This window comes from Chelmon rostratus, chromosome 17, assembly GCF_017976325.1.
Source record: "Chelmon rostratus isolate fCheRos1 chromosome 17, fCheRos1.pri, whole genome shotgun sequence".
NCBI lineage: Eukaryota > Metazoa > Chordata > Actinopteri > Chaetodontiformes > Chaetodontidae > Chelmon > Chelmon rostratus.
Genome location: NC_055674.1, coordinates 18,168,364 through 18,189,081, shown reverse-complemented (window position 1 = coordinate 18,189,081; position 20,718 = coordinate 18,168,364). Strand labels below are relative to the sequence as shown.

At 45.9% G+C, this 20,718-nt stretch overlaps 1 protein-coding gene across 1 annotated transcript in view; it reads right to left on the bottom strand.

Annotated features, from left to right (window-relative positions):
• The window catches only part of LOC121620926 (ubiquitin carboxyl-terminal hydrolase 43-like), a 61,835-nt gene extending 46,510 nt beyond the window's left edge, over positions 1-15,325 (bottom strand). Inside the window, exons 1-2 of the mRNA XM_041957179.1 lie at positions 14,670-15,325; positions 9,694-9,840 (exon numbers count right to left, since the gene is read on the bottom strand). Coding sequence (XP_041813113.1) covers positions 9,694-9,840; positions 14,670-15,296 — 774 coding nt within the window. The 5' untranslated portion in view covers positions 15,297-15,325. The remainder of the gene's footprint in view (positions 1-9,693; positions 9,841-14,669) is intronic.
• Between the last annotated feature and the right edge of the window lie 5,393 nt (positions 15,326-20,718).

Here is a 20,718-nt window from a genome sequence, read left to right as displayed (position 1 = left end):
ATAGAGGACGCTGGCTGAGGCTGCGAACACAGAGTTTGAGGAAATATAATAATAAAAGAAGTAACTTCAGACATGAGAACAATGTGATGAGTCTTGGCAGCAACGTTTTTCTGAACGCTGCTTGTTCTCAGCAGTTAGTTACCTCGTAGAAATGACCCAGACTTTATTACCTGCCACTGTCTTATCTCTGTCTGAGTTCACATGTCCTGCTGGGTTTCTTACCACCATCCAAAAAATGGACTGCAGATGCTAAATTGCTCACAGGTATGAATTTGAGTTTGGGTGAATGTGAGTGTCTGCCTTCAAATACTCCACCTGCAGTGGACTGGCACTTTGTTGAGGACTGGATTGGTCCAGTGCGTGCTGGGATGGGATCCAGCTGTATGAGTTTGTCATACAAAGGTACAGTTGCGCCACATCAGGACCAATAAAAACCTTCTTAATGGAATACTTTGACATAATTTTTTCTAATTATGCTCATTTGTTTTCTGTGTTTAATAAGATGATGTATAGTTCTCTCATGTCCGTCTGTCTTGTTAATGCTGATCACTTTGCATCAATGAAATGAAAACTCACACTGGAGGAGCTCCGTTCTTTGGTGGTAATGGGAAAAAGAGCCATGCACAGGCAAAAACACATGAGGGTGTTTCTGTTGTTATGAGGTCGATGCACTGCAATGACGCAATTATGTAATGATATCCTCCCAGGTAGGACCTGAGAAACCTGAGGACCCGAGACCAGAGCCAGGATCCGTACGGGTTTGGTCCAGGTTGGGTCCCGTTGCATAACTGTTTGACATCATGTTTAATACCCGTGTGGATCCAAGTAGACCTGGCTGTGGTCAGACAGCACTGATACTGATGGAAGTGCTCTGTGTGCATAACATTGTAACATTAGGATGAGAAAGTGCAGGCTGGGAAATAAGGTGAAAACAACAAGAGCCACAACAGAGTCGCCTTGGAGAGCACAGATGATAGTAGCCGTGGCAACAAACGAACGATCATTACTATAGCTCAAACGGCCAAACCATTAAAGTTGTCTTTCTTATTCTCAGTGCTCAAAACTGCAAAGCCGCGACAGCGAGTGGACTTTTAAGATGAAATAACAAGGGAGGAATGAGAGCAAGAGGAATAACAGAAAACCTGGATGTATTTTACCAGAATTCTACACAGCCAGGCTGGTAGCGTTACCTCAGGTACCACACAAAGTTCTGTTTTTACAGCTGTACAATATGGTTAACTTGTTAACACCAATCAGCTGTGAGATGAGTGCTGATCGGTTGTGGCTTTTCTTTTTTCTGCATGGGTCCAGGTCTCACCTTTCAAATATAGCTGGATCCATTTTGGTTCCTGGGAGAACATTTCCAGGCCTTCTCGGGTTTTGGGACCCATGACGACCTCTACCTGCTACAACCCCCATTCAAAATAAAGTTGGGACACTGGGTAGACCATTAATAAAGCAGGATATGCTAACTTGCGAATCCTTTCTGACATGAAAACCAGAGAAAACAAAATAGTGAAATGATTTTTCAGCAACTTATATCAAACATATGATCTCACTGGGTCCAGTGGAGCCAATCAGCGTTCACTGATGCCACGTGTATCTTCCTCTCCACTGCAGTGCTCCTCTCAAAGAGAAAGAGGACACAACGCAGACGCTGACTGTTTAAACAGCATTCTCTTAAAATCTAAAAATAAACTTGGGAGAAATTCACTGGGAATGGTCTTGGTGAATACGACTTTGTGAGGCATCTCTTAAGAAGATTTATCCCACCTTTAAAGAGAGCAGCAGCAGAGGCTGAGGGGGAAATTAATTCAAATGAAGGCAGGTTGTCCTCCTGAGCCGACCAGGTTTGTTATTACCCTCCTGCTTCTGCGGCTGCCGCTGACGACTGTGGTGACACAGATGAGGAGGAAATGACTACACACATCAATCAGCGGAGACGCACGGGAGCCTCTCGTACCTGCCGGTGAGGTGGAGTTTTAATGGCCATCACAAACAGCAGTGAACGTGTTCGGGATTTAAGGCGTAATGCAGAAATACAAACCTCCCTCTATGATGAAAGCTCTCTCTCTCAACTGGCATTTGTTGGTGAGGCCGGATTGATAATTATTGCTTTTTTAAAAAATCCATTCATCTTAACGGGCAGATTCAATTTAACTCAAAATAACACATTAAAACTGGACTTGGCGTGACAGGCACGTCCCGCTGCTTAAATTATATCTATCAACAACTGTTTAAATCATTCCAGTCAGCCTGGTTTCAGCCAATTGAATTGACACACTCTCTGGAAAGCCTCCACTCAGCAAATCTGAATCACTTAAATTGTTGGGGTCGGCACCGTCTGCCAATCAGACTCAGCCAGATTGGGAATAATTGTGTGTGAGGGAATTTCTTTATATGAAATAAAGAATCTGTTGATTAAACTATGTTTCTTTGCAAAACAACTTCGTTCTTCTCAGGCGAAGCACGTTTGAAGACAGATCTACGAGAGTTCAAACAAAGACTCTTAAGGCTTTGTGTGCTGCTGATTTGTACTTTTAACTGGAGAATATTTGACTTTTCAAGCAATTGCACCACGCAGCCTCTCTGAGAAGTCAAAATCCCATAAAAGCAAATGGTAATTTTGTTTCCTTTTATTTTAAAGCTCTCCAGAACTTAATGAGAAAATGTTTTCTGGGTTGGGCTCCCTGCAGAGTGCTGTTTATAGAAATGTCCTTTAACTGTTCTTTAAACCAGCGGTGATGCATTGTGTTGTCTGGAGCAGTCAGACGGTTGCAGCTTAATTGTGTCTGTGCCACAGTGAGCAACCCCAGCCAGTAAAACCAGCTCCCTTTTTTAGGAAGCAAGAAAATTCAACCTCCATGACTGAGAGAGATATATTTCAACTATATTTAGATGAACACATTAAGTTCATTTTACACTTATTTCTACACACAGACAGCTCTCGTCTCAGCATCTGTTGGGGGGTCAAGGCTCTCGGCCAATCAACACCGATCTGTGTCGGAGGTGACGGAGGACCTCAAACACAGAGTGGTCATATTCGGACCCTTCCCTCCAAGCTGCTTTTCCAGCTGGGTGGCTCTGAGCCACAGGAAGCCATTTCAGCTTGGCAGGGCAGACAGAATCAAAGGCAGAGCAGAGAGGAAACACACACACACACACACAGCCTAAAACACACAAGAATCGCAACAGAACTCTTCGCATCCAGCCCTGACAAGAGAGGGGAGCGGCACTGACCACACACAGGCAACAGCACTGCTCGGCTGTGGGTTTAGAGGTGCATTTATGGTCATGTACTGCTAGAATAAGTGAAAAGAAGTATGAAACCTCGGTGCAGCGTCTGGGTCACTGTCTGGATGCAGTGTCTAATTTCAGTACACAACCACCCACATGATACAAATCAAATGTGCAGGCAGAGGATGGGAACGAGAGCACAAGTGATGAACAAAGAAGGGCCACATTGTGATTGTTGTGCTGTTGCTGTGTAGGAGGAGGAGGACCAGGCTTATCAGCCAATATCATTAAGTCAAGAGAACGTACAGCACAAACCTACTGAGCTGCTCCACAGATACTACTCACTTACATCAGGACTGCAATGATTAATTGATTATTGTTTTATTGGTAATTGGTATTAATAATCGAATAAATTCAAATCAATATGAACTAGCGACACAACATGAGGGACGTGTGGTATGAACAGAAAACTGTACTCTGCTTTCGGTGTAGTACCGGATTGTGCCACTAAGTGGAGTGAGGCCAATTCAGCAACTTTGTCACTAGATTTAGCAACTTTTCAGATTTCCCAGCATTTTCTCAAACAGCACCTAACAACTGATTTAGCTACATTTATTTGGAAACTTTTCACAACTTTTGTTAAGTGACTCAAATGCTAAATCCAACTCCTAAATGACACATATCATACATCATGTTGGTTTGGTACCCTGTTGTTCGTGTTGTTATCATGTTAGCGAGCGAGCTAGCAGCACAGCACATAAAACAGCAAACTATGACTATTCATGTGTAGTTTTATTGGTTTTATTGGTTTTAGGATGTAACAGAAAAAATGTGTTGGTTTTATTTTTATATGACACCCAACTGAGGCCAGTGTGACAGACAGTAAACTCCCCTGAAGTAACCAGTTGAGCTAGCTGTCCAGAGGCTCATGCTAATGCCAAAATACCAGCTTCAACAGAAGAAGCTAAGCTGCTCAACACTGCAGGCCAGAAGCTAAAGCAAACTTCTTCTCTCCGTAAAACTACAGTCTGAGATTGGCATAACCTGTTTTATGTTTACTGGATAACATCTTTTCAAGCTATGGCCCGTTTTGTTGGGGTTAGAATATTATGTACTACTCTGCCCAGCATGCTCAGGCTCATCTAATTTATGCCCTCCAATAAAGCCTGAAAGTTGTGCAGCGATAATATTTTAACTTGGGGCATTTGTTGAATGGTGACAGAAGAGAGTCGGAGCACCGCAATTTTAAGTGAAGGCATTAGTTTGGTGTCATAATTTCAATGATGTTTAATTCATTGCTCAAATGCCTAATTTACTTGCACTTTGCAGCGATTTTCGATCGCTTACACATTTAATAATCCATTAAGGAAATTCTTGACATTTGCATCTGCTCTCAATATAAAGTATTGTTCTTCCATTGTGAGACTTTTTAAAGTATTTCCAGTCACTTGTGGGAACAGGCAAAAACTTTCACATGCATTTTTCCTGTTGTTGAGATGATGATAAGTGAAGTGCAGTTCAGTCTTTAGGTCGTCTCCAGTCTGTGGAGAGAGATCCTGCCTTTGCTGGACCAGACACATTTGTAAAGCAGAAACATCCACAATCTAAAGCTTCCACTGCAGCTTTTGCTACGTAGAACCAAAGGGGTAATTTCTCTCTCTGTTTCTCCATCTCTCTGGCTGTCACTGCTGCTCACTGTTCCCCCACCCGCTGCCACACTATTGCAGAGAACTCGCTCTCACCTCTCCATCTCTGCACTGGGGCTACACAACAAGTGTCTCTTTATTCCTGCCATTTACAAAGGGCCACATTCATAGAGCCGAGAGAGGGAGAGAGAGAGAGAGAGAGAGAGCTTCACACTTGCACTGTGTTTCCTAAGTGATCATCAACAAACCAACAGAGAATGTACGCTACATGAGTCAGAGCCGTGGGGAGTCAGCGGTAAATGATTGTGAACTGTCACCATCCATTACAAATACAAGATACTTCAGCTCCAACTACTCTGACACTCAGTGCTTGTGACTACATAGCCAGCCCAAGGAGGCTGTGGATGGAGAGAGGGAGCGAAGGGGAGGGGGGTGGGTGTTTCAGGGTCCCTCTTCCTAACTTTCTGTTTGGGCTCTGGCTCTCAAGTCCTAAATGCTAACTAATAACACATGCTCAAAAACAATTAGCATGGGCCCACAGGCGCCTGAATTAGCAGCGTAAGAGGATGGAGCTTGCAGACTCCTTGGCTGTGAGTGGGGACGTGCGTGGACTGGTAAAAGGGGGCTGACGCCTCCCATCAGCCTGGCTGTGACCCCGGATGACTCTGCCAGCCAGCCAGCGCCACCACAGCTCTGGCAGGGTTGCAGCAGAGGAGATTAACACCAAGGTGAACCCGCAAGCAAACAAGCAAACAAACCACCACGGACCGAAAATGATGCTGAAAGTTTAAGAGGGGTGCGATTTAGACATTTTTCTTGCAGCCGGCCTTCTCCTGCCCTCTGTGAGGCCCTCGCTGCCCCTCACAAAGCTCCTTTGTGGGTGGGGTAGTGATAGACTGCATACCACAGCTTTACTGTACATTCTTACAGAGGTACAGTGTGTAAGAGCTTTGAAAGGGACAAAGCAGAGAATGAGGCAAGGAGCAGGCTATGATTCACAGGGAGACAGAATTACTGGTATTATTTCCCCCCTGTTCCTGATACTGAGCAGAGGCCTATCTGCCTGCATGTTTCCTCACTGATAAAACCAAAATCCATGACAACCTTGGTGTTTGCAAAGAGCCCACACTGGCTGATGGCACAAGGCCTGGACAAACATAAGAGACAACTGTCACAAGAGATTTTCTGCTCTGGACAGAGGCCATAGTGCTGCTCTCCTCTTCACTCTCTCTCACTCACTGCAAGGGCTATTTATTCGTGCAGAATATTCTGTTACAGCAGTGTATGCTACCGAAATGATCCCTAATTAAACATGTCAGAGGTTTACAAAAAATGGCACACAGATTAACAAGGGAATGGCCTAATCATAGACTGTACAGTACAATGAGGCTAATGAGCTGTTTAAAGCTAGACTATGCAGGATTTTCCTAAAAAACAATGTATAAACTCACTTATGAGCCACTAGAAGTATGTGGTGGTGCGTTTATCTGCAGAGGCCCTGCCCTCTGCCTTCTTATTTTTATCTTATTTTGCTATTTGGCTTTCACTCGCTGCTGAGCACTGAAGGAGAGGATGGGGATGAGGAGCAATATGGTGTTGGCATGTTTTCTGGATGACAGGGAGGTACTGGTGGTTAGCTTAGTTAGCTCGCTCTGCCTTTCCACTACACGAAATGTAGCATTCCTACAATAGCAGCTTGCCAGGGAGCCAGAGAGGAAGGGTTTGAATGATGTGTTAAGAGCAATCAACAATTCCTGCATAGCAAACCTTTTCATACAAAGCTGTACCTCCAGCAACTTAAGATCTACAGGTTGTACCAAGCATCATGCTGCATTAATGCACTTATGCTGCAACTGTGACGTACTTTGCAAAGGATGTCATCATTGCATCACTATATCGTAAAATGCATTGATCGCATACTGAGTCAACACAGTGTGAATCATCTCATCTCAGAGATGCAGTCACCAAACCTGAACCTTTCCAGGCTTTGCTAATCAGCACTCGACACAAAGCACAGCTGAAGCTACCGGGCATCTCATTAGATTTGCAGGTATTTGGTCATTAACCAAAGTACTGGGCGCAATTCCAATTTTACTTGGTGATGTTGCTAAATGAAAAGTTAGAGGATTTCCCTGAGGACCACACAAATGTGCGCGCCAAATTTCATGGCAAAAAAAGTCAAAACCAAAAATGCCTGGGACAGAAAGTTAGGGTTTCATCAAAGTCATCTGGATTCATCTCTGGAGCAAATGTTGGTGCCGATCCAACTATTAAATATTGAGATATTTCACTGGATAGGTGAAGACACTGACTTCCTCCTTGGACTCCTTGGAGGCACTAATTTGAAAGTTGGAGGCTCACCAAAACCATCAGGACTCATCCTCTGGGCTCCGTGGATATCTGTGCCAGATTTCATGGCAGTTGAGCCAATTGTTTTTGAAGCATGTCACAAAAAAAAAAAAACAAATGCCAGCCTCGTGGCAGAGCTAGTTGGAAGTCAGTGTGGTTCATCCTCTGAGGACCATGAGTGTCAAAATTTCATGGCAATCATTCTAACAGTTGAGATATTTCAGTCTGGGCCAAAGTGGTGGACTGACAGACTTACTGGCATTACCACCCCTACGGTCATTCTGCTGCCCTTCACTGTTACCACTGTTACTGATCTGCTCGTTTCTGACATTACATTTTACTGTCATTGCTGTAAGTCTCCAAAGTGCCAATTATGTGTTGGTTCCAGTGCACAAGTGGGTTTTGGAAGCCTTGCTTTCATCCTGCCTGAAATGGTCACTTCTTGTATTTTAGAATTGGAGCTTCCCGACTTTAGCCTCATTGGCATCAGCTGACGTCATCTCCACTTGTGTTCACTCCACTTTGTGTTGGCTTTCGTCCAATCGGGGACAGGATTTTTGTTCGACGTTAAATCCGCTGTCTCTAGTCTCACTGGGAAGAAGGCTAAGTGCTGAGAGAAAGGACACTCGCGCTCCTATATCAAATAAGTCGCGATGCTGAAACCATCGTATAGCAGGATCCAGGATTATCTTTTTAAAGGTTTATGTCCTCCACACCTCACCGGCTCCTTGGGTGTTAACAAGGTGCGGCGACATTTTCCCCGGGGTGCTGCAGACTCATCATGACAGACCTTATCAGCAGCTCTCCAGTCCTAACCTCCTGTCATGTCCTCTGCGGAGCCATGTGCGCTCAAAGACACAGTCCAGACTCCCCCTTATTCCCAAAACTCACCCCATCGTTCACTCTTATCCGGAATTAAAGGGCAACTCACAAGGAGATTCGGTTCATGTGATATTCTGCAGGAACAATACGAACGTACAGAACCTGGGGGAGTTGTCAAGCAAGATTTTCATTGATACGGGGAGCTGGACACCCATGGATGATGAAGGTGACAGTCACACACTCACGTCTATCACTATCTCTTAACTTGTCTAACCGCCTCATTTAATCACTCACATGCTAATGGAGGACTGAGCGTCAGCTGCAGTTGAACGGAGGAGCGAACTTCCACGGACCCAAAACCTTCAATATAACCTTGGTTGTTCGTGCTTTATGTTGTGTATACACTCCTGCTCCTTTCAGAAAGGAAAAAGCTTTCCTTTTTAATGGTAGTATTCAATGCAAGGTTGCATGTGGGTCATACCAGCACCGCAGAAAAAGGGATGTTATGTCTTAAATTATCCAATGTATAGCCTCAGGAGGGTGAGACTTCCTGATCTTGATATCTCCCGATCCCAAAATGATGAAACAACAGAATGAATCTCTGCAGTTAGCGCCTCGGGAGACAAAGGGCACTGAGTTTGAGTGGATTTATTTGCAATGACTCACCGACAGCAAGTATAGCGCTTCTCATAAATTATGCCACTGGTTATCACCCCGATAAAGCTACAAAAAAGAAGGATGTCTGTTTCAAAAGTAAAAACATGTGTTTAATTATACATGAAAATTCTGCCTTAATGGCTCACAGCGGAGCAGTTCAAAGTTCCATTCAAGGAGTATCAGGATGCAGCGCGCCTGCAGGCCAGCCTCCAGGAGACGGCGTGCTGAGAGCAAATCAAACACCAAATCGCCACACTTGTACTCTGCTTGTCCACAGGCGATGCATTGAGACACAGAACAACGTTGCACAGCTTCGACTGGCGCGCCGGTTTCAGCGGCATGAAAACTGCATTGCAGAACGAAGCCTGAGACCCGCCGATAACCTCTGGAGAGTTTGCTATAATGTCTCTATCTGCTGAATTATCGAAAACAAAGAAAAAAAAAACCCTGGACATCCTCATGAAGGAAGTTAGACGTGTTAGCTTGATAATAACAAAAACATGGACATCAGTGTGTTCTGTGCATGTTGTATGTTACAAATATCATTAGCTACACATTACCTTGATTCAGGCAAGAACGCTGGCTTGAACATGCAGCAATGTTCATATGAATATGAATGTGACAATAGTTAGAAAATGAAATGCACTGGTCTGAGACACTAACCTGTTTGAAAATAACATGATTTCATGTTAATTAATGTGTCTTGAGAGTGAGTTATCGTTCATAAAACGATGATCTATTCGATTTTTTATAATCACAAGAACTAATAATGATTTCACTATATATCAAGCCACAGGCGCTCTTGTATAATGCATCACTGTATTTAATCATAATGAGTCATGTATTAGTTATGCATCAATTCAGCATGCGGTTTGAACCTTCATTTTGTTACTATAAGGGGGCTGCCTGTTTCCCGATCAGTGACAGCAGAATTATCATGTCGCCTGCTGCTAAATGAGCCGGCAGCCCTGCAGGTTCTTACCTTCCCGGGACCTTTGGCCTTGTTGTTGTTGTTGTGGGAGGCCAGGTTGACGTCTTCATGGACGCGGTCCAGCAGCCACAGGAGGAACTCCAGGGCGTCGTGTTGGGAGTTGCCACGAAACTGTGATCCATACTTGGACACTATAGTCTGGAGAGGGGGAAAAGCACACGTGATGAAAGTGTCTTTTTTCTACAGCTACATAATTATCACTGTTTGGTTGATTTAGTGCATTTCATAAGCGGGGAAATTGGTCCAGCACTTGAACAGCACTGATGTGAAGTTACGATGATGGAGCCACTTCACCTGCTGAAACTCATGAATATATCTGTCTTATCCAGATGATCCTAAAATTGACTCGCTGGAAAAACAAAAACAGTAGTGCATTAATTGGGCAAACTAAAGCGCCTTGCATGTGAATCCCCGGCACTGGTTTTGACAGCTGGGGCGTGCTCGCTGGGCAGCTCTACCCCTGCCTCCTCCACAGAACGCTGATCAGAGGAATCCTAGATTTGCAAATTTGCACTGACACTCTTCACGCTCTCCTCCTCTCCACCTGGCCCACGCTCCGACTGATGCAAAGTCATTTCACATTTTGGATTTGCAAAATATGCCTTTGTCTCAAAGTATTGCCTTGTTCTCCTCAAGAAACTCAATTTTGAGATTTTTGACATAGAAAAAAGCTCTGAATAACGTTCTCTTAAAAGTAGGTTGAAGACTACTTAAGCTCACACACGGTATTATGTGATTTCAGATGTGAATGGCACCAAACTCAATTAGGCAGGAATTAGCTGCATGAACCGCAGCTGGCAGCCCGGAGAAGCAAAGGCAGCGATGAGAGATTATAGCAGAGGGAACAGCAGACTGTAATCATCGCTTCATAATGCACTAATATGTGATACACTTCTCACAGCTAATACACCATAAGGTGATGTAGGATGTCTGATGATGAAGCTGGAGGCCTGTCAGTGAAGAGCTGCTGGTTCAGACACTGAATTAAAACACTCTTTGCAGCATGTAGCTGAATATTCCTGTAGTGCAGCAGCTCAGAGCCTCACAATAAACACAGACCAGACGAGACAAAAAGCACACTCGACTCTTCTTTCAAAGCATTCAAAACGAGAGCCGTTCAGTGTGACCACAGTATCAGCTCGGTGAAGGAGAGCCGGGGCTGCTTCTTCAAAGTAGGTACTGAGACGTGGTTACTGACAAGTGCAAAAAGTGAACATAAAAATTCATAAACAGGGAAAAAAAACTGCTGGTGGAGTCTTGGCAGAGCAATGAAGCTCTCTAATCTCCCCTTTCTGATCTTGTCTTGAAAGTGAACGTGAAGCCTCCTCACAGACCTCAAAGCCAAAAAGCGATGAGTGCTGTCATCCGACACCGGATCCTTACAGTACTTTTAACGTATGTTGGTCACAAACTACGGCAGGCTAACTAATGCAGAGCTGCTGTTTCAGGCAGTGGAGCCGGACAGCTGGGTCCACCTGCACTGTTGTCATTACATCAAGAGTGTGTGTGACCTTCTTTTAAACTGCACGTGTGCACTAACATTGTCCCGTTTCTTTTTGCCTTTACAGACGACACACCTCTGATTCTGCAAAGTTTTAGGTTTGCTCTCACTTTGAGAACATTCATAAACCTAAACGTATGTATTGTATGAATGTTGTGGATGTATTTTCACACACACAAATAATATAGTTTATGTCCTATACATCCACCCAGACCGCAGATCTGATATAACCTAACTATCACACTTGACATTTAAGCAACTGTTCCCAGATTGACTGCAGCACAGCGCCTCTGTTTTAAATGAAAGCTCTTGAAAGACTCAGGGCTGCTCTGCAGAAACGCTCTGACATTAACCATGAGAGCCACGGACACACACTGGCCTTAAGCTGTTGTGCAGCAAAGTAATAACAGTAATTAGCATCAGCCTTTTGAAGGTGGCAATTGTCTCGGTGATATAATTGAGGTTGTGGAAAATGCTGTGTTTTTTTTATTGCGCTCTGTGGCATAATGGCCACTGGGCACTTTGTAATGTGTGTAATCATCTCACTAAAAGATAAAGAGAAAATAAGAAAACACTCCCTTCTATCCTCTACATCATTTAGCCAGTGGTAAATATTTCTAACATTTATCCATTACTTCTGAGTTAACTATTTCAAGTGTTTATCTGTTACATTTAACCATTTCAACCACTCACCCAACACTCAACTGTTTATCCGTTACTGTTAGCTTTCTTTTTTAACCATTTCTTGGTAACTTCTAGCTAGTTTGACTGCACATTTTCTCAGGTTAAAGATTACTGAAAGAAAAGTTTGCCTCCATTCATTTTCTGTGTGCAAGGCATTGTGGGATTAGGGGTACATGTGGCCTCGTTCTTGTTAGGAGTCACCACTCTGCTCCACATCCTCCGTGAGCCATCTGACTAACTGCAACCAGCAACGTAGATAATCATTAAAGATCAACAGGGAGACGACAAATATTGACACATACCAGAGCAAGAGCCACTGTGGTCGCAGCATATTAGCTTCCAAAAAAGGCCCATCGATAGACAGGGTGACATTCCTGTTCAGTAATCACGCCTGCTCACCCTGACGCCTGTCTTTTTCAGGCCTCTTACGTTATGGAAACTGATAAATTGGCTGCTGAGCAACTGTTTGAGTTTCCCTCTTTGTTCCCCGTGCAGGCCTCTCCGTGCAAACACACCGTCCTGCCAGCGGTGGACACAGAAAACGCACAAGACCTGTCCGGATCCCGAAAGCACACATCTGCTCTCGGCCCGGAGAAGCTCGGCCCCTTCAGCTGCAACATCTGTGGCGCGTCTGTGAGAGCGCCAGCCCCGGACGCACAGGAGATTTAAAACATCCCAAAGCAGCACAGCCATATCTCGTATAAGCGAACATTTATAAAAGCCGCCTCCCCTCCCTCCACCTCGGCAGGCCAGGTGGTGCTGGAATGTGGCAGAGCGCCAGGTATTCGACAGGACTTTGTTGTTCTCCCGCCTGGGACTCTGCAGCCAGCTGACCTGCGAGGAGGCCACTGCTGATTCATTAACTTTGAAGAACTTTTGATCAAACGGTGATTCTTCATTTAGGGAGGAGGCGCACATGAACAGAATTATTCATTTAAAATGAAAAGTGCTGCGCAGTGTACGTCCTGTTGAAAGGGTAATTGTCAAAAAAAGAGATCCCTTTCAACACTTGGCCCTTCATCATTTCTTATCAAAATTCCTGTGATGTGAGGATGGGTGCTATAGGTAAGGTAGACTTTTAGTCCCTTTAGTCTGGCTGAAACACAGCTCACTTTCAGAGGCCTGCAACGACTGATGATCAACTTACAACAACAGGTTAATTGAGCACTTAATTAAAGACCTTTGTGGTGGATTGTTTCTAAGTGGTTTGTGCAGTCTGGAGTTCTTGCGACTGGGAGCTAATTTTGCCTCTCAGACACAAGCCTTGGAGCTATCTGATTATTTTATAATGGCTCCCTTCAGGCAGCTGTGGTATTACCCAACAGGCAATTTCAGAAGGCCTAAGCTACGTGAACTCTGGACCTCCTACGGTGACAAACCACAGCCAAGAGGCACAGCAGAGTGTGTGTGTGTGTGTGTGTGTGTGTGTGTGTGTGTGTGCTTTAACACAGGAAACGTCTCATCTCGTACGAGGGGGTAGCGTTTAGTGTTTTTCTCCGAATCTCGGCAAGATGTTTGCAGGCTGCTCCCTCAGATTGTTGTCTTGAAAGCATCTGATCTTCATGTCCCCTGAGACCCGAAGGGTGGGGGGTGGGGGTGGGGGGGTGAAAAGCTTGGAATTGGGGAATTACTGGCAGTCAGGATTCGGGCTTACAGGGAGAGTAGAGCACAGCGGACGGGACGGAGGGGGAAAGAATCAATGTTAAAATTGATCCGGTCTGCATTTCATATGCTGCTTAAAAAAACTGCCGACACTTAGCTGGCTCTCAGGTGAACTTTTGTCTTCCTCAATATGATATATTCAAGAGCGAAGAAAGACGCACCTATACAGCAGGGGTCAATAGTCATACTTCTACCCTTTTCTTACACCGTAATTAGCATTTCCAAGAATAGATCCATTGTGGAGTTTCTTTGTTCGCTGCTCCATATTATCTGCTTCTTGCCTTGAACTATGGCTCAGAGAAATCCAGAGCAAAGAGCTGCAAGCAGATAAAGTACCCCCCCCCCCCCCCCCCCTTCCTCCCCTATCTTCAGCGTGGGCAGAGTAGGAAAGCCTGAGGGTCTCCTGATAGGGCTCTGTCACAGCCCCTGATCCTCAGGGAAGAAGATTCTTAATAAATCATCTCCTTCCTGTGCCAACGCACTCTGCATCACAAGGGGAACGTATCTAAATAAACGCTGCAGTGTAAAGCCGAGCAGCCACCCATGCTCCACTCATGCCGTGAGAGGAAATAAAGCGCCGATCTAGTTCCTGCTGCATCCAGGAAGTGATGACTTACTTACAATCACCAACGCACCTACTGGGTTTGTTCGAGAAGCGGCGCCTGGCTTTGTTCGGCCCGGGGTCAGGCGCCTGCTGACCCCGGCGCCCTCGGGCCTGCGGTGACACAGAGCAGCAGCCTCATTATCACCTGGCAGGAAGACACTGGAGTCACAGGGCAAAGCGCTGTGCACTCGTTAGAGCATGAGGGAGGAGGATGCTCTCTGTACTGCTGCCAATTACAGCAAATGATGTAAGACCTGTGACACCCCTCCTTTTGTCTTACAGGCAGGCGCTGCTGTTTATGGCATGTTGTGTGCATAACATGTCATTATGTTTGACTGAACACTAAGGTCACCCTGCACTTACGCTGCCAAGGCACTGATAATGTAAGAGGCTGTGTTCAGTTAGTGATAACCACCTTTTTTTTATATTACCAGCACTTCTCATGCATGAACCTGCTCTGCTCTTAAGGTCACATCCACCTGTGGACTGTGTTTCTCAGGCTCACATGTAGTGTACCTTGAAGTCCACAGACAGCTGCGGGGTATACTCCAGAGTCCACAGAGCCCTGACAAGCGATGCCAGCTGCTCCGTGACTTCTCCCTTGGCGAACCGCGGCTCGTCGCACCTCACCACCCCGTTTAATCTGGTCGGATTCAGGTCCAGCTTGTACCGCTCCAGGCCCAGGTACTCGGCGAGCAGGTCCGTGTTGCTCAAGCACTGGACCACGGCGTTCATGAAGCAGGTGTTCCCGTGGTTCTTCAGCCCCAGCACGCCGGGGACTTTGTCTCCGTAGTGGCAGAGGAGCTTCTCTCTGCCGGCGCACAGGGAGGAAGACGTGCTCGACGTGTTTTTCACCGCGCGGTCCCAGCACACCTGTGCGTCCTCCCTGATGACCGCCGCGCTCGCGCTGAGGGTGCAAGGTGCGCCGTTCCGAAACCCCCCGTCGTCGTCCTCCGCGTCACGCGCGTCAGCGTCTCCAAAGTGGGTGAAAGTGCCCAAAGTTTTGATGATTCTGTTCATAAAGCTCCCCACAGACTTCAGCGATTTCTTTCGGAAAAGCTTCCCGGATTTGGGCTTCTTCTCTTTGCGCTTCTCCTCCTTCGATGTCGGCATTTCCTCCTTGAATCTGCTCTGTTTCTCCATGACGGCGCCTCTACTCCCTCGTCCGTCTATTCTCAGACTGATAACTGTGCAAATTCCGACGCCGGTGTGTCACTTCTCTGCCGGGGTCCCCTGTCCGGACAGCGGAGGGAAAAGCGCGCAGAGGTGACACCATCGCGGAGCCAGGAGGCACAACGGCACACTGTTATTCCACCCGGCGCTGACGGTAAACCTTCCTCATCCATCCCAGCACTTACTGAAGGCGTTCATTATCAGGCCGACACCGCCGTCACGCGCGGCGCCTCGTCTCTCCCAGCGCAACACGAGACGCTCCGCCGTCCAGCTGCAGCACTGCGCGCTCCCCTCCCATCGCGCCCAACTTCGCCTGGAAGAGGGCTCGCGTTTGTGCGCCTGCCCCCTCCCACTTTCCAGCAGACAGAGAAGATAAGAGAGCAGTGCACGGCTTGGATTCATGTGGTCACAAGCGGTCCGACACACAAATGTTTGGAATTTACTCTGCATGAGTGCTGGAAAATGCACTTTGCTCGAGTTAAAGCGCCAATACTCCGTCCTGCATCGAAAGTCCCGCTTCAGTATATAAGCAGAGGTGCAAAACTAGTCAATCTGCAGAAAAATGGCACATGACATCATTAATACAGATCCATCGAAGCATTATGGGACATGTTGGTCGAGGGGGAGTTAGTTTGAACTACTTTATGTGCAGTCCAGTCATCATATTCTTCAGGGCCCAAACATTCGTTTAAATGGAGCCATATGAGAAGTTTAGAAGTGAAATGTTTCTTTGGTGGAGCTGCTAACAACTTACAGACATCTGAAACATGACAAGGAGCCTCAACTGGAGGCACGCAGGAAGAAAAAAAGCAGCGGAGGAAGAAGTGCAGAGAGGTGGAGAACCTCAAAACTGTGCTCATACAGTATAGATTAATGTACTTAATCACACTCCACCGCTGCTGTCCTCAGATCAGCTGGATGAATCACCACTGTATCACAGAAAAACTCTTCACAGGCCTTCACCAAAAAGTTTGATGTTATACGTCTCTTCAGTGTCCAGTGAGGGAGAGATCAGCCATGTGGGACTGGTGTAGTGTCAAGGAGCTGGCGTCACTTTTCTTCTCTAAAGGGCAGTGAATTAAAGTGCGACTCAGTCTTCTCCCACAGCTAATGAAGCCGGCCGTCTACTGCAGTGGAAGTTATCTGTTACCTACGATATATTACATTTTTTGTACAGTTCAGCTGTCAGCGCTGCTTTGGTCAAGGTTGCATTCATACCGTGCCACTTACAAGCTTTCACACACTCTCAATCACAACCTGTGGCGTTAAGGCCTTCCTGCTGACTCAGTCTGTGAGTATATACATATATATGTTTAATCACATCATAATTTAAATTTATTTCAAATTAGTCAAGCTACTCCACAATCTTTCCACGCACCATCTGGCAACTGCAAAAGTATCCTCTGGGGTGCAAGTACCTCTGGTCCATGGTGCTCATTTCTGTCAATTCAGAATAAAAAAGGCAAGAAGACAGCATATCTTGTGTGTGTGTGTCTGTGTTTGTGTGTGTGTGTGTGTGTGTGTGCATGTGTGTGTGTGTGCGTGTGTCATCCCAGCAGCCTACAGAGGAAATTCATTAGCTAAGCCTTTAAAGGCATTTATCACAGGTTACAGTGTCCTGGATTGTTACTATCATTCCTCGGCCATGAAGTAGAGGAGAGCGGCACAGCTTATCTCCTTTGCTCACTACATAGAAATGTTTAATCACGCGGGGCTGTCTTACTAACACTAAAACACTGCAGATTTATTGCAGCAGCGAGCGAGAGCATTAGGACTGACTCTCCCCCTCGCTGCTAATGCAACCTGAGGAGTGAGTGAGCCAAGTCTCTGCTCAGAAGGCGGGCCTCCTACTCTGCCTTCAGAGCGGTGCTGATGATGTTATGAAGTACCTGTTGTTGTTGTTTGGGGGCGATAATCCCACCAGCAGGCCCAATTTCAACAGAGAGGAGACGGCCATGAGTGCGCGCGGCAGACGGGCCCGAGCTCAGAATAGTGCAACCTGAATTTGAAGGCCTGTGCACAAACACGCAAAGCCTCTCCAAAGACCTCCTCTCCCAACATCATCTGCCTCTAAGAGCAGGAGGCAAACAATCATCTTCTCTCTTACACACTATGATCCAGATATGCCAACTGTTCATGCGAGCAGACTCAAGTAGATCTAACTTCCACGAAACAGGTTTCACATTTCACTGTGCAGATTGGGACCAGCAAGTCTTACCTGCTTTAAGCCACTGTGATGATCTACAGTACCTGGGGGACTTCAAGAGCCAATGCCCTGCATGCAGACACCTCCAGCGGTGGACAAAGAGGATCTCACTCTGATACAATGACCCCAAACAAAGCATCATTTATAAGTCACGACAAACCCAATCATAAAAATCTATGCCTCTGGTGTTTTAATGCCTATAAGGTAATAAGCCTGTGGTATTTTTTCACGGTCATTGACAGCGGAGGGGAGGCGTGATGAAACTACTAAAAAGCCAGGGACTGGAAGTATTTTCATCACTCCACTCCAAAAGGACGAGATGAAACATAGGTTTTTTAACTTGTGCAATAATGACCCGGGGGCACCTCTGAGCTGCTGCCATCTATCACACACACTACAGCAGCACCGTGGATGTTTGGGAGTTCGTGGCGGAGCAATAATCACCTCTGGGTTTGGCAGTTGTCTCCTTCTTATTTTGGTCTCCGCTTTTGATGTTATTTTTAGAGCAATTTTGCATTTTCCTTTCCAAGGTCAGGCGCCTTTTAATATTTCTCTCGCAAAGACGATCGCAAAGATTTCTCCCATGACTAACGCTGGCATCTGACTCCGCATCGTGTGCAAGTCCTCCCCTGATGAAAAGGGGAGCCGCACCTTCGTACAGACATGGATGTCTCCCTCTTTGTGTGGTCTGTGTTTTACTGTCTTTGATGTGAGGGGATGTCTCATAAAAAGCACAACCCTTTGAACATTAATGTGGTACCCACTCAAAGTTATGATAATACAAACAAACAGACAGTACTGCTGTCTTTTGTAATGCTGCAGCACACATAATTAGATCAGCGCTGCTGCGTCGTGGCCTGATGGTCCAGTCATGCTATGCCTGTAAATGGAGAGGTAGTTTACCTGTGACACTTTTCTATGCGGAGAAGGAAATGTCAACCCCAGAGACAAAGTAGGCAACAGAGACCATCTGGTCGTCTGAGTCATATATGCACGTCTGCTGTGGGAACAAACACTCCCTCAGCTAAAAGAACAATGCACTGTGACTGTCACACTGCCCTGCTATCGCTGCCTACAGTAAAACATGACCAGAGGCGGGAAGATTACAGTACACACAAGCTCTGAAGGTTTGCAGCATTTGCAGCCTCTGAGCTTCAATGCACAGCTCAGTCTTTTGATTTAAGTCCTGAGCACCTCTCTGTTTCTGTCACCGACGATGACCTGTGTTTCATGTGGGAGGTGCAGCAGACGGCGCTGATCGGTGTTACCCGGGAGCACCTGACTCCTCGCAAAAATGCCTACGCAGACAGGCAGAGTGACGAAACAGCACGCCCCGGGAGGAACTCGACGCTGCTTAGTGTGTTTTTACAGAGCCGACTGAATACCATGCTCGACAAGCGTTTTGCACGGTTTAAAAGGACGATCGCCTTCATCGGGACTAAATTGATTTAACCATTCCTGTGATGTGAATTAGCTTCAACAGGAAAGAAACAGAAGGGGTTGAGTGGGCGAGTTCTGGCTTCCACCAGGTCCCAGATTATGCAGGCCCCATCTGAGCTGGCAATAACACATTCCTTGTCAATGCCTTTAATCATAATGTATTTGGCAGAGGCCTTATGCTTTCTCATGGATTCCAGGAGCTTGTGAGTTCTGGGCAGGATCTCCCACACACTTGCAAACACACACACACACACACACACACCTGGACGGAGAAAAGACAGCCATCGGCTTAACAGTGCGCATGAGGCAACTGACACAGCACTCCCTCCAGAGACTGCTGGAGCCCGGGCTCCAGAGCTATTTCTATTCATGCCCTATTTCATCCACGACCAGTCCTACTTTCACTGTATCTGAACTGTTATCAGTTACAGCAGGAGACTAAACACACACACACACACACACACACACACACGCAGGAAGGAACCAAACCAGCTCACATTTAGCACCGCAGCAGAAATACATTTTATTCCTGTCTCATGGGCCTGTAGTCTAATCATGATTTTTTTTGTTGTTGTTGTTGTTGAAATCCCCTGGTGGGTTTATCTCTCCTCCCCTCCCTCATTATTCTCCTGCTATCTCAGGTGGTGGAAACAGCTGTCAATCCCAAGCTGTGGGCTGTGTGATCATAAAGCCTCTTCTGTCCCGTTCCGGCAGTAAACACATGAATTTTAAATCATTCTTGGTTGCAAAAAAGAAAAAAAAAAACACGGGTGCTGGAGGTTTTCATCTGCATATGCATAGATGGACATTGTTTAAAGGAAGCTGTGACTTTGAACAAGTCATAGCATGAGTCAGCACCTGAAGAAGAGAAGGATGAACTGCTAAAAGGCCGTCTGATTCAGGGGGTCATGAAAGCTGCTGCTAGATGATACATCCATCTATGAGAAAGTTCTGGAAGTAAAGGGCTTGGAAAAGTGTAAATCCAAAACACCATGAAGACAGTGACATCAATATTTAACTCTATTGCTTGCATCATTTGGGAAAATGTGCATTTCTGCTTTTAAAGAATACACACAGGCTGGAAATCTATCATGAATAGAAGATATAAAGTACTCTGGACTGTGTACTACAACTTCAAATGACTTGTGTTATAGCTCCCTCTAGTGGTGGCTTTTGAATTCGACAAGCCACTTTTTCTGTTTTACAGAGAGGAGCCAAAAGGGACAAAGCAACAAATGAATATTTAACAAATGATGGTGACACTGATGATGACACCGACCACATGCCACCACTGAGAGTAGCAGCTGTTACCCATGACAAGCCACTTTGTTCACACCACTGCTCTGGCTGGGTGAGATGAATTTCTCTCATAAGTACCTGTGCAGGTGAAGACTTTTGCTGAATCAGTATGTCTGCCCAATACCGTGCTGTACTCTGACCATGCACCTGCTCCTGCAGCTACAAAAACACAATACACCTTACAAAAGGCAAACTACTGTGTTCTATTAATCTAGTTATGTGCTCCTGATTCACACGCACAGTTATGTTATGTGTTTGACTTCAAACTGCGACAGCAGAGCTACTGAAAAGGGACACAATCACTGTGAGAAGGTAAAGGTGTGAGGAACCACAGCTACGAAACACCAGCGTGACAGCTGATTGGTGAGTTGCATCATTGCGGCTTACAGTGTTCTCACAGACCAGCACTGTTTGTAAGATATAAGCAGACATTGTGATTGGTCATTC